This window comes from Pavona decussata, unplaced genomic scaffold (assembly GCF_977016875.1).
Source record: "Pavona decussata unplaced genomic scaffold, jaPavDecu1.1 SCAFFOLD_174, whole genome shotgun sequence".
Taxonomy (NCBI): domain Eukaryota; kingdom Metazoa; phylum Cnidaria; class Anthozoa; order Scleractinia; family Agariciidae; genus Pavona; species Pavona decussata.
The window spans coordinates 1,356,318-1,369,507 of NW_028145585.1; the positions used below are offsets into that span (position 1 = coordinate 1,356,318).

At 38.1% G+C, this 13,190-nt stretch overlaps 2 protein-coding genes and 1 pseudogene across 2 annotated transcripts in view; 2 read left to right on the forward strand and 1 right to left on the reverse strand.

Annotated features, from left to right (window-relative positions):
- The window catches only part of LOC146463890 (nonsense-mediated mRNA decay factor SMG7-like), a 157,486-nt gene that overhangs the window by 84,707 nt on the left and 59,589 nt on the right, over nucleotides 1–13,190 (forward strand). The gene's annotated exons all lie outside the window — the stretch shown is intronic.
- On the forward strand, nucleotides 2,346–3,892 carry LOC146463896 (uncharacterized; annotated as a pseudogene).
- On the reverse strand, nucleotides 5,806–8,953 carry LOC146463897 (uncharacterized). Its single transcript, XM_085084011.1, has 2 exons — nucleotides 8,926–8,953; nucleotides 5,806–6,599 (listed from the first exon to the last, which is right to left on the reverse strand). The coding sequence occupies exons 1-2, from the start codon at nucleotides 8,951–8,953 to the stop codon at nucleotides 5,806–5,808; spliced, it is 822 nt and encodes a 273-aa protein (XP_084940137.1).

The window sequence follows — 13,190 nt, forward strand, 5'->3', positions numbered from 1 at the left end:
TCACTGCAGAACGGTGTTTGCTTGTGTTATCCCAATTAAGAAGTCTATTTAGCCCTCGTGACGAAGAAAATATAAAAAGAAGGAATTTGTGGGATTAATCGAACTATGTACGCAACTTCATGGTTTTTTGCTACGTTTGATAACAAATTTTGAAATCGGAAGTAGAGAAAGTAATCAAAATAATTATCAACCTTTGTGTAGCCAAACTCATGGCGATAGAATGAATTCAACAAAATAAGCAAAAAGGTTACAAAGTATATATTATTTCATAAATATCATGGGTGACAAATTACTCCTTAATTTTGGCGCGAAATTTCAGCGTTAATTTAAATTCACATTCGGGATTACAAAATTGCTATGGCAACGTTTCCTTCATCTCAGTGCCAAGATGGCGCCCAGGTTTAAAGATGTTAGGGATGAAAGAAGTTACGGCATGAAAAGACGCTACAGAAAACCCAAATACGGGAATGAGCACAATTAAATGGGTGAGGGTTTTGAGAACTGTTGTGATGAAAATGGCCTTGACAAAAAACCCTGAGACGGTTCGTCCTGTCAGTTGTTTATTTTATTTTTATTTTATTTATAAACTTCGCCAGAGGAGAAAAAAACAAAATGAAGAAACCTCTGACAGGAGAGAACTCACAGAACGATATGTTCCAATAACGAGACTCCTTGTATAAATGAAATCACATCATAATAATTAAGTATTGACAACTAATTAACAACACATTTTAACTAATAATACAGGTAATGATCTGCTTTGATGACATTTTATGCAGACACTTTTGAACGTTTGAGGTACTGCGGGATCGTACACATTTAAAGTCAAATCTAGGTAGTATGCCCTCAAATTAGCTTTAAATACATCTATAGATTTTGTATTGTCCCTCAAGAAGTCTGGAAGTGTGTTAAATGCTCTTGAGGCTCTTGAGTAAAAACTGTTCTGGAACGTGACAGTCTTAGCTTTAAGTATATTTAACAATTATCCTGCGAAATCGCGCGGAATATCGCCTGATACTTAGCCGACGAGGCCGTAGGCCGAGTTGGCTAAAATCAGGCGATATTCCGCAAGATTGAGCAGGATAATTGTTTTATTATTCAACACATTGATAACATAGCACAGGTTTACAGCAGAAAAGCTGGAGGCGATCTTTATTTGTCAAAAAAAGAAACTTGTAACATTTTCCCGCGCGCGGACCGGCATGAATGAAAGTGGCAGCTTTGTTCAAGTTTGAATGAAATCGAGAGCGTTTTGCATCAAAATAAAAAAATTGAGTACCCGTCTAGTGCGCCATTCGCTCCGCTCCACAAATTTCAAGCCTCAAAAGCTAAAACCAAGCAGTATTTTGAAGCTGCGAAGGATTTGTTGTGCCAGTCGGGCCGAGCTGAACAGGCTGGAAAAGCTTTTCAACGATTTCTCGGGTGAGCGTTTCTTTGTTTACTACGCAAGCAATTTCACGATCTTTCCTCAGTGTTTTGACAAACGTATCTAGTGCCTTGTTGCTTGCAAGAACTCTGAATCTTTTATCAAACTAAACGGTTTTTCAAGCGGCTGTGATGCTTCTGAGAATGATTACTTTGTACTCCGTCTATCTTTTTGTCTGCCAGAAAGCTAGAATTTCTCGAGGCACTTCAGTGCGAGCTCGGATTTTCTCAGGTGGTTTTCTCCATCTCTTCAAGACGAGTCGAGATTTCCAAGCTAAATACATGTACTATTTGTAATTTCTAAGCCCTAGAATACGGGACAATCCAAAAGTCTAGCGAAAAATATATTAAACGTTTTTGCTAAACTGTAATTTGCCAGTTCATAAACAGAAAGGTAAGCAGTAAAAGTTTTTGCACTAACCATTACAATCCTTAACAGCAAACTTGGTTGGCTTCTTTGTGCTCAGTATAAAACAGCGTTATTAATAGTTTGGTGATCTTGCGAGGTCGTTACTTTTTGAAAGCGCTCTGCCATTTTTCTCCCCGACGCACGAAAACTACGTATATCGCAGGATATCTGTTGAGTGCGGACGACGTATATTGAGTTCACCATGACCATATTTGGGCAGTGTCACAATGTGTTGAATAATAATTTTACAATAACTGTCCAAATTCCCGCGCGCTGATTGGCTCGTAGCTATTGTCTATAAGAGTACAGACAATAAAAATGACGTCAGCTGTAAAGCAATGTAAGGAAAAGTTTGCAATTTCTTACCGTACGGAGAAATTGTTTCCATTTTTCCCATGCAATGGAGTCCGAAATACTGCCAAATTTTAGTTTGGACGTTTTGCAAGATATTTCTGACGAGCAACCACTTCAACACGTCCATGAAATAGAAGGTCAACAAAAAACAGGGGAGAATCCTCGCTTTGTAGCTTTGCAAGAGAGTGACCTTCGGGAAATCGTAGCCGGCGCCGAAGCGAAGAGCACCAAGAGAAACACCAAGTGGGTTATTAAAACAATTGAAGGTAAAATATGCAAAAAAAAGTCCTGAACTTTTATTTTTTTTTGAATAAAACTAAACATAACGATTACAAAAAAAGGTAGATGAGCAAAAGCAAAAAACGTTGTGCTTACTTTTGTTTTGCATACTACTAAATGATTGCAGATTGGTGCCGTGAGCGTAAAATCGCAAAGCCTCTGTTACAAATGTCCGAACTGGAATTGAACGAAGCCCTTCGACGCTTTTATGCTGAGGCCAGGAACAAAAACGGAGGGGAATACAGCAGGTCTTCACTTCTGGGTTTCCGGAGTGCCGTGGAACGGCATTTTGCTGCAAATAACGTTCAGTTAAAACTTACAAACAATCCCATTTTCCAGACATCCAACAAAATGCTCGAGTGCAAACTAAAGGTCAACAGACGTGAAGGTAAAGAGAATATCCAACATAAGCCTGTCATTGAGCCAGCAGACATCAGGAAGATGAGCAAAAGTCCATTTCTGGGCCATAACAATCCTGCCGGGCTCCTTCGCCGAGTGTGGTTTATCGTTGCTCTCTACTGGTGCCGCCGGGGATCTGAAGGTCAACGTGAACTCCGCCGCGACAGCTTTGCCTTTAACAAAACCGCAGATGGCAGGCAGTTTGCCACTATGTCCCACGAAGAAGCAACCAAAAACCACCAAGGTGGAATCTCGGACAAGCCTAGCAATGAAAAGCAGACTCGGTTTTATTCCACGAGCCAGTTCGGTGATTCTTTCTGGTGCTTGAAAAAGTACATATCGCTCCTCAACCCGAAGCAAGAGGCGTTCTTCCAAAAACCGAAGCCCACAATCAGCAGTGATGATGCCATGTGGTACGAAAACAAGCCGCTCGGTCTTAACAAGCTATCCACCATGATGAAAGAGATCTCTTTAGGTGCTGGTTTGTCCAAATCTATACAAATCACTGCGTTCGTGCGACCGCCATTACGATCTGGTCAGATGCCGAAATTCTCGCTCGTCACATTATGAATATCTCCGGGCATGCTAGCAAGCAGAGCATCGCAAGCTATAATACAAGACCATCAGTTCAACAGCTCGAGAAGTGCTCTGACATCCTATCAAGTGCACTGATAACCACGGAACGTAGTTCGGAGGCTCATCGAGTGATGACCGAGACCATGACGTCCACCACCTCCTTGTGTACCGCAGCAACTCCAACCACTTCAGTCGAGTTATCAAGCGCAGCGATGTCTTTTAACTCCTTGCCAAACACGATTTTCAACAGCTGTAATATTGGAAATGCCAATATTTACGTTCTTCCTCAGAGCAATTCTCGTTTTTAATTAAGACTCGCCAGCTTTCGAGGCTACTGTAAAGAAATTGTTCATCTGATTTAGTATTTTTTGCTGACGACAGTTTTTCGGAAACCCATTTGTGTCAGTTTTTATCACCAATCACGTGTGACGATGATCAGTGATGTCAAAAATAAAACCAATCATAAAAAAACTAGTTGACAGCTTTGTAGTTGATTGATGTCAAAAATAAAACCATTCGCAACTTTGCAAGATTTGTAGTTCACTGACTGACGCGACGGCTTTTGCTTTCGCTCTGTAACCTCCGCTCTGCGAAAAATTAAGCCAATTCCGCTCGTATTTTCCAAGTTATTGTAAAAAACAAATCGACGGCAGTTTTCTATGGTCTATACTCTTATAGACCATAAAATGACGCCATAAAATGTTCAAAACTTGGCAGTGAAACCACTCGCCTGCGGCTCGTGGTTTCACTTGAGTTTTGAACATTTAATGACGTCATTTTATGGTCTATAAGAGTATAGACCATAGAAAACTGCCGTCGATTTGTTAAATAAACAATAGCCTCCATTTGGCGCGAAAATATGCTCAGATATTTGTCCGCGGACATTATCTGTTCCGAGAAGCGAACAGTTTTCCGAGAGCGAAGCTCGAGGAAAACTGTGAGCTTCGAGGAGCAGATAATGTCCAAGGACAAATATCTGAGCATATTTTTAAAGTCAAATGGAGGCTATTGTGTTTATTATCCTTCAAATATTTTTCGCAACATGCGGGAATCTAGCGGGAATCGGCAGGATCTGCCATTCTGTCATATGTCAATCACGTCAAAGTTTGTCAGTTGGCTTCCAAAATCTCCACGTCAGATTTCGCTTCAGGTCGAAAGCGTTTGTTTGGGGAAAAGGTAAAAAAATTTTAAAGGAAAGTAAACTTGTTTAATTCCGGGAAAGACAAAAGCAAGATACAAGTGGCGGATAAGGTTACAGGGAATCAAACTACCTCTTGAGAACAAGCTTAAGATCGCTGAAAGCGAAAAACTGTAAAGTATCGCATTCCGTAAAAAGTGTAAACTGCCGTCAACGAAACAACCGGAGCTTTGCTGTTCTCCTCCTTTATCTCGTGTTCAATTGGAGTAGAACTTTATATCGAAAATCATCATCATCATCATTTGGTCCTTTTCCCTTTAAGGGAAATGGGGCCTTATAGTATATCGAAAATACAATTGTGGAATTTGCTAGCCGAAAACGACCTGTGAAGAAATCGAAGCTGAACCTGCAGTCGAATACGACGCCACCGGTTGTTTTTGCTGGATTCCATCAAAGTGCTTTCTTTGCTAACTTGACATTGAATGGAGCCAGCAACGAAGTCGCTCACAATCACTGTGGATTAAACTTGTTGCTCGAGAGTAGGACAAGCTGCTTCTCTTCGTAGAGAATTTCGACATCTTGGGGTATCATGGCTGGTTTTTGTTTCGAGGACGAGATTTTATGTTCGCGAGCGATCTCGACCAGGTGAGCATTGACAGCATCATTTACCGGCTTGAACTCTGTCAGTAATGGTATGAAATTTATGTTTTCGTTATTTAAATTCTTTATATCCAGGCCAGCACGAATTGCTCTGATTGAATTACAACTGTAATATTTGCCGTCGTGTGAGCGAGCTTCGAGCTTATTAATTGAACTCGTTTAATAGCTTGTTGATGGCTTTCTCATTTCGCCAGACTGAAAGAAAACCATAAATACTCTTAAATCTGAGATGGGCTAAAACTTTTCGCCTTTCATATTTTTCAGTTTTACCACATTTTTTATTCAAGGACTGTTAAACAGAGTTCAGACCAAGAAAAAATGTCGCAAATACGAGCTTGAGTATTTCAACGTTTCGTTTACGAACAGCTTACCGTCAAAAACGTTTAGAGGGTATAATGTTTTCTGGTACTGGTTTATCGACCAGCAGGTTTATCTCTTCTGTCACAAAAGCAAACCGTTCTCCCATCTTGACATTCATGTTAATTGCAAACTTGACGCTCCTTGAAGTTTTTGAAATTGGGGAATATCGTCGGATATTCCCCAGTTTTAGCTGGGGTATATTCGGTCACGTGAGGCGTTTAGACCAATCGCACGCGAGCGAAAATATTTGATGGATTATAACTAGTAATATACTCTTAGTTGGAGCAGAACGGCTTGTAACTCTAATAGGTTGAAATATCTTGAAATTGGTGTCAGAACTATTAACAATAGATTTATAAGTGTAGACTAGATCCAAGTATTCATGCCAATAGCACAGAGGGATAAGGCCTGTGAGTGTTAGTCTGTTTTTGTACGAGATACCAGTCCTGTAGGGTAGTGAGAGTATATATTTAGTTTCACGTCGTTGTATTCTCTCGATAATTTCGATCAGTTTGACTGACTGCGGGGCCCATACTTGTAAACTGTATGAGAGGTTGCTCATCACTAAGGCTGTATACAGTGCTTTGCGAGCAGATTGATTTTTGACCTCAAGTGTCGACCTACGAATAAAACTCAGCATCCTATTAGCGTTAGAGGCAGCCGCTAGTACTTGACTGTTCCATTTCAAGTCCTTACATACTAATATCCCGAGATCCTTTTGAGCATCAGTACGTTTGACTGGTGTATTTTGAAGTAAGTAAGGTGTTTCCACTAGATTGACATTTCTCGTTGTAGACATCACTGTACATTTAGACTGGTTGAGATCCATCCTCCAATCATGACACCATAAAGTGATTCGATCGAGGTCTTCCTGGAGTAGTCGTCCATCATCAGTGTTCGTGATGGGACGGTAGCACTTGGTGTCATCCGCGAATAGTGCTACAGAACTATTGACAGTGGCTATGGCCAGTAGGATAAAGTACTCGAGCGGTTTTTTGCCTGCATGTGTAAACAAGACGGAACCGACCACGATTGTGAGCGTAATTTGTCACCCATGATATTAAAAGGTAATCAAATTGTATACTCGTGAAATTAGGAAATTTTCTAATTTCACTCGTCACTATTTGATTACATATACTTATTTTTCTTAAGTTAATTTTTGTTTATCCGGGGCGTCACAGATTCAAGATTTTGTTGCTTATTTTCTCCTGGAACAGACTATTTCTGTTCACATGGTACCGTTCCGCTTATCAACGTAAGGCCACACTGACACGGGACCAGTCTCCTATGGTTCGGTACTGAATCGAAGTAAAAGGAGCAGCTGTTTCTACCAGGTAAGCATGCGCAGAATACCCTTGAAGCTTTTAAAATGGCACCGAAGAAGGCTAAATCGATAGAGGAAGGAGATAAAGCCTTCAGCTGTACGGACGATGAATTATCCCTTCTCTTAAAAGTTATTATAGATTACAAGGCTTACCAAGAAGTATGCCGACCAAAACAACGACTATTTACCTTCTCATGTTCTTCTAGACCAAAGTATAACTGACTTCAAAAGCAGTTAAAAAATAGCTTGAGAGGTGAACGTATATATTTATTGTCGCATACCGTATGTTTTGCCATGAGACTGAAGAAATTTAATCTAACATGCCGATCATCGTTAGCCACTGTCCAAATTTGAAGGCAAACGAAGAAATTCTCTTTGAGTTTTAGCTCTTTAAAGTGTCCCCTTCAAGTGAAAAATTGATTCGAGAAAACAGCGCTAACAATTTGACAACTCATTTTATTTCAACATTCTTGGTATAGTGTGATGGCCAGCTCTATAAGCTTTAATTTCATATACGGGTTCATGTATCTACAGTTTAAACCGGACGCGCTACATCGCTTGGACGCGAGACACCTATAAAGGTATACGGTAACCTTAATAAATTGACGTCAGTTTTTCATGCAATTGCCCCATGTATTGTCAAACTAGTGAGGATTCACAGCTACTTTGACAAGATTATAACAAAATTAATGATCAATAACTGGACAGACGCACAAAAACTGACAAATTTCTTTTTCACTATAAAAAAAGCCAGAAGGGACAAAATGCAGTCAAAACGTGGGATAAACGTTACGGCATACAAATGTAGTCTAGCAGACTGTATTGTAAACTACAGCTCTTTCGTTACTCCGATTCGTGTGTAAGAACATCGTAAATTTTAACTTTGGAAATATTAAATAAACTGTAGGCATTGCTTGAAAACAATAGCTCAATTTTTGGACATTTGATCTGATTTAATTTCTCCCTACAATATCACTACAAGATCGAACGTGCAGGTAATAAGAAGACACGAACTGATCACCAAAGATAACAAACATGTGTTGGCATCGAAATAAAGTCTCCCAAATGGCAACATAGAAAACATACGTAGAGCTGTGATAATATAAACGCAGATAGTGAGGCCGTAAAGAGTTAGATACAGTGATCGAAACCATCAAGGTATGCCTGGGGGGAAGACTTACAAAAAAGAGGCAAACACTATTGTTGTAAAATTGTATTACTAAAGACATCAGCGCAGCGACACTCGGGTAGTTAGATTTTTAGTTTAGTTATATCGTTCAACGTTGGCTTTTTTGTTTTCGAGTTTTTAGATGTTTTGTTTTCGAGCCTTGTGTGTTTCGTTTTCGAGTTTTGCGTGCGTCATTTCCGAACATTGCGTATTTCATTTTCGAGTTCTCAGTGCTATTACGATTATTGCGCATTGAGACAATTTGTGACTGTAAGAGGCATCGTGGTAAGTTTAAGATGTTTTGAAAATTTGTTGTATTTCTACTAGTCAAGTATAGCACAGGAACCCCAACCAGAAAATTTAAGCAAAATACTTCAACTGTTATCTCCTGTGTTCCCAAATCAATTTGTCTCCTTTGAAATGCATATTCATGTAAACCATTAGAAATAGAGATTGATCTTTATGGGTTCTTTAGCTGAAAATTTAAGTCGCAGAAAGTTTTAAGGAAGGAAGTTTTAAAAACCATTACCCGCTGAGAATTTTAAGAGACAAGGAATAAATGTAATTCCGAGTAAATGCATTCTGTCAATGATATGGACAACAAATGCAAGGAAACGTTAATGTACTTAATTGATATATTTCGATATGATACTATATCACCTTCAGACTAAAGTGACAACAAGTAGCTATGATTTAAATACTGAAAGATGGTAAATTAGCAATTGAAAACATGCACATGAAAATACAAAACAAGACGTAAATGGCAGGAGAATAGGAGAAGGAAAAGGAAGTTTTATTGTCAGTATTTACAAGCTACGAGAATGTCAGCTGACCTTTTTTCGCCTTTTTAACGATCGACATATTTGCTACCCACAGAATACGACTAAATCAGAATTTCTGAGGCGATCAACTCCTTCCGAACAGATATCCACCGAACTGTGAACCGTTGGGTGCCACCCCTGATGGAATTATAACATTCATTCTACTGACAACAAATAGCAACACAGTCGTGTCAAAATCTTTCATTTAAATTTATTGAAAAAGGCTGTTTGCTTGTGTGATCCCAAAATGTCCAGTGACCCCTTGTTACATAAAAAATCCTTCAAGAGCTAGAGGGTTAGGGACCGACCCAACGGTTTATTTCGGTGAAAATCTGTTTGGAAACTGTAAATCACCTCAGAAATTCGGATTTAGTTTAAAACAAAAACAAAAAAAGAAAGAAGGAAAAATTCCAAAACGTAAAAAAAGATAAGGTCGGTTAGCATTTTCGAAGAGCAAACGACAGCTAGTAAATCCGGGCCGGGAAATAAGATTTTGCTACATCCTCTCGTTGGGTTCTCTGAGAAAGAATTTCGGGGTGTCATTAAACAACTATTTATTTTTGTTACAGAACGATGAAATACGAAAAATGGTACGGACCTTCACGTTGTTTGATAAGAAAATTTTGAAACGTAAAAGAGAGAAAAGCAGCAGAATTATCAAACTGAAGGGGGGCGAAACTCATGGTGATAGAATTCAACAGATTATTAGCAAAAGGGTTACAAAGGATATATAGTTCCTTATTTCATGAATCACACATTTTCTTTTGTTATTCAACATCCTTTATTTAACTTACATACTTCATGAATATTAAACTAACTGAAACGAGGGATTTATACAGATAAATCCCTCATTTACATTAGCAGTACTGCGAGAAACGCACACATCAGGTTGCTTCTATTGTTGTCCGTTTCTCACCTAAGTGTGACGGTACTAATTAGCCGGCGTTTGTCCCCTTGAACAAAGGATCGCTATTCATGAAATAAGTCAGATAAATAACTCGAACGTCGGTATTAATGGATTAATACCTCCGTTCTCGGTATTTATCTCTTACTTATTTATTTATTTATTTATTTATTTTGGTTATTTGAAGTTGATTTTTTTTACGCCCCGCATGACAGAATGCTAAATTTAAATATGTGTGCGTCTTTAGTAACGAAAGTTCATTTTGCGCTCAATCGGCTTATTCTACAGTTTCGACCTTTCTTTCACTTCGATAATCAGTCGCATTGCTGGCTTATTTTTTCAGAAGACGATCTTAGGGTTAAAAAGTCTGTTAAAGATTTGAAGCATGAAAATGTAGTCTAAGTGGTATTTCTCCTTACATTATCACTTCAAGTTCAAACATACATGTAATAAGAAGACACTAATCGATCACCAAAGATAAAACGTTTTGGCATCAATATGCTAATTCTCCCAAATACAAGAACAGAAAACATACGTAAAGCAGTGAGGGGAATATACACTTTGATACTAAAGATTGAAAGTTATTCAGCTGTTTGCTTGTGTTATCCTAAAATGTTAACACTTCTTACGAAGGAAATCTGTAAAGAAGGTATTTGGGGACCGATCAAACCACCGCATGTTTTCGTGATAGAATGATGAAATACGTAAAAGTACGGAACGTAATGGTTTTTGCTCCGTTTTTCAAGAAATTTTGAAATCAGGAGAGAAAGCAATAGAATTATGAACCTTTGTTTGGCCGAGCGGAAAAAGCAGTGAAATCAGCAAGGTATAATAAAGCCTGGAATTGATGACCTACAAAAACGTAGTATTACTGGAGCCGCCGGTCGCAGCGACCCGCGCCGGCTAATAACATCGACAGCTATATGGGGCAAAAATATACCGCAGAGATTATTTGTTCGTGGCCATTATCTGTTCCGTGAAGCGAACAGTTTTTGTACAGCAAAGCTCTGTAAGAGTAAAACTGTGAGTTAGAAAAAACAGATATTAAATTTCCGAGGAAAAACATCCGAAGCCTTCAAACCAACAAAGGGAAAGCCCCGTATGTAGTGTGTTGAAATTTAAGTGTTTCTGGCCTCGCTTTGACGTCTAGTATATTGTTGTGCTAATTTCATTCAACAACAAAGCACTCTTTCAATTTTTCTTGAAGTAATCAAACAACTTCTTTCTATTCTCACCTGCCAACTTTATTGCACTGCAGCGACGGACCAGGGAATCTTTGTTTTTTTTTGTTTTTGTTTTTTTTATAGAACGGGTAATCAGTCGACGTGCGTTTCATGGGGGACCAGGCCGGGGGATTATTAAACAAGAGACGTTTGTAAAAGCAATGTTACAATAAGGAAATTCGCGTATCCTGATTGGCTAACTTCTAAAAAAAGGTCGTTTGCCCCAAGAAGCAAAGAGGAGCTTCTAACGATACAGAAAGCCGTTCTCTCAAGAAGTCTGAGCATAGCACGCCATTTCATTTTTCATTTTTTTTTCTTACCAATTATTAGGTTTCGGTTGGTTTTATCTATGAAGTTATTTTAAATTTTTTACTGGAGAAATTTTTCAACGGCCTTTAGGTTACGCTATAGCGCCCTGTAGTGCCTTTTTAGCTTCATTAACAGATAGACATTTGCACTGTTGCATAAAAATGATAATGATGATCATGATGATGATCATGATAATAGCGATAACGATAACGATAATGATAATGATAATGATAATGATAATGATGATGATGATGATGGTGATGATGATGATGATCATGATCATGATGATAATGATGATGATGATAATGATGATGATGATGATGATCATGATGATAATGATGATCATGATCATGATTATGATGATGATGATGATAATAATGATAACGATAACGATAACGATAATGATAATAGGGATACCTAAATTTGTTAAAGTGTATAAGACAAAAAAAAGTTTTCTTTAATTTTAGGAATTTGATGCGTGTACAAAACGATTTTGAGAATAAAACTTGTCTAAAATTTTTGAGAACTAGTTTTATCGGGGAAAAACACCCGCGTTTTCGTTTAAAAAAATGTCGCTGGACTGGTACCTAATTTACCACACAATGACATCACTTTACTTGTCATTGTTTCCGGGAGTGTTGTGTTTTGGTTACAAAACTCTTCAAAATGTTCACATTCAGCAGCATTATTCGCTTAAATCTGAGATGTTTTCTAATCTTTCGATAGCTCAAGCGAACAAGAACAAGGAGAGGAGAAAAGTAAGTCGTCGTGGGTCGTATCGAACCGTTAATGACTAGACATGCCGTTGCGAATCATGTTGATTTTCGACGATCGTTAGCTGTGCACAGTGGAAGTGATTGTGCGTCGAATTCTGTTAGCGTTTAAGCAAAAGCCTCCTAATCAATTGTTAGCTTTTAAGAGTGGGAAAACAACAACCAATCCTAACTATTAATTCCAACAGGAAGCTGAATGCTCTTACTTTATATTTGAATAATAATTTCGCACTGGTGTTGAGATAGAGGACGAGCAGGGTAAACAAAGAGGGACGGCGTCTCATTATTTGTGAACTTGCGAGAAGAGCTATTAAATGTTAATTTTATAAATACATGTTCTCAGAGATCTTTGGTTATTGTCATTTGTTGGTAATATATAACGGGAATAATTTCCATCCAAGAATCAACATTGATTTGAAGTTGATTTATTGTTTCTTCTCGGCAACTGATCAGCATCTTTTTCTAAACTTCAACTCCTAAATTAATTGCGGGAGTTTACTAACCAGTAATGAAGCTTAAAAGCTGCGTCAGAATTTTAAACAGATCGCAACAGACGAAACTGACTACAACTGCAGTCATATGTGGAAAGCTACTATAAAAATAATTAATCAACTAGTCGAGTTTAGAAACGTCCGACGAAATTTATAATATCGTGTCTTAGTTACACTGAAGACCACGCGCTTGTCGCGCGTTGTAGCATCACGTATCTAAGATACATGTCAAATGTATCAACAAAAAATCGTGTCAGAAACTACTACTACTACTACTACTACAACTAATAATAGTAATAATAATTTTAAGATTTACAACATTTAATTTTCTTTACTAAAAGTTTTTTAATTTGTTTTTGATTTTCTTTGTTTATCAAATGATTTTATTGTAAGTTTAGACACAGGGCTAGCCACGGGTCTCCGCGTAGCTCCTTGTGTGTTTTTTATTTTATATCTGGCATTCAGATGTTGACATGCTGCCCTTATAACAACAACAACAACAACAACAACAATAATAATAATAATAATAATAATAATAATAATAATAATAAAAATTTAATTCGGGTTATAAAATTCC

Bases quoted from the DNA above. Each gene is read 5' to 3' on its own strand.
- LOC146463897 (XM_085084011.1), bottom strand. From the start codon at position 8,953: ATGTCGATCGTTAAAAAGGCGAAAAAAG. The intron at 6,600-8,925 runs GTCAGCTGACAT...TTACACATGCAG, and splicing joins CGTTAAAAAGGCGAAAAAAG to GCAAAAAACCGCTCGAGTAC.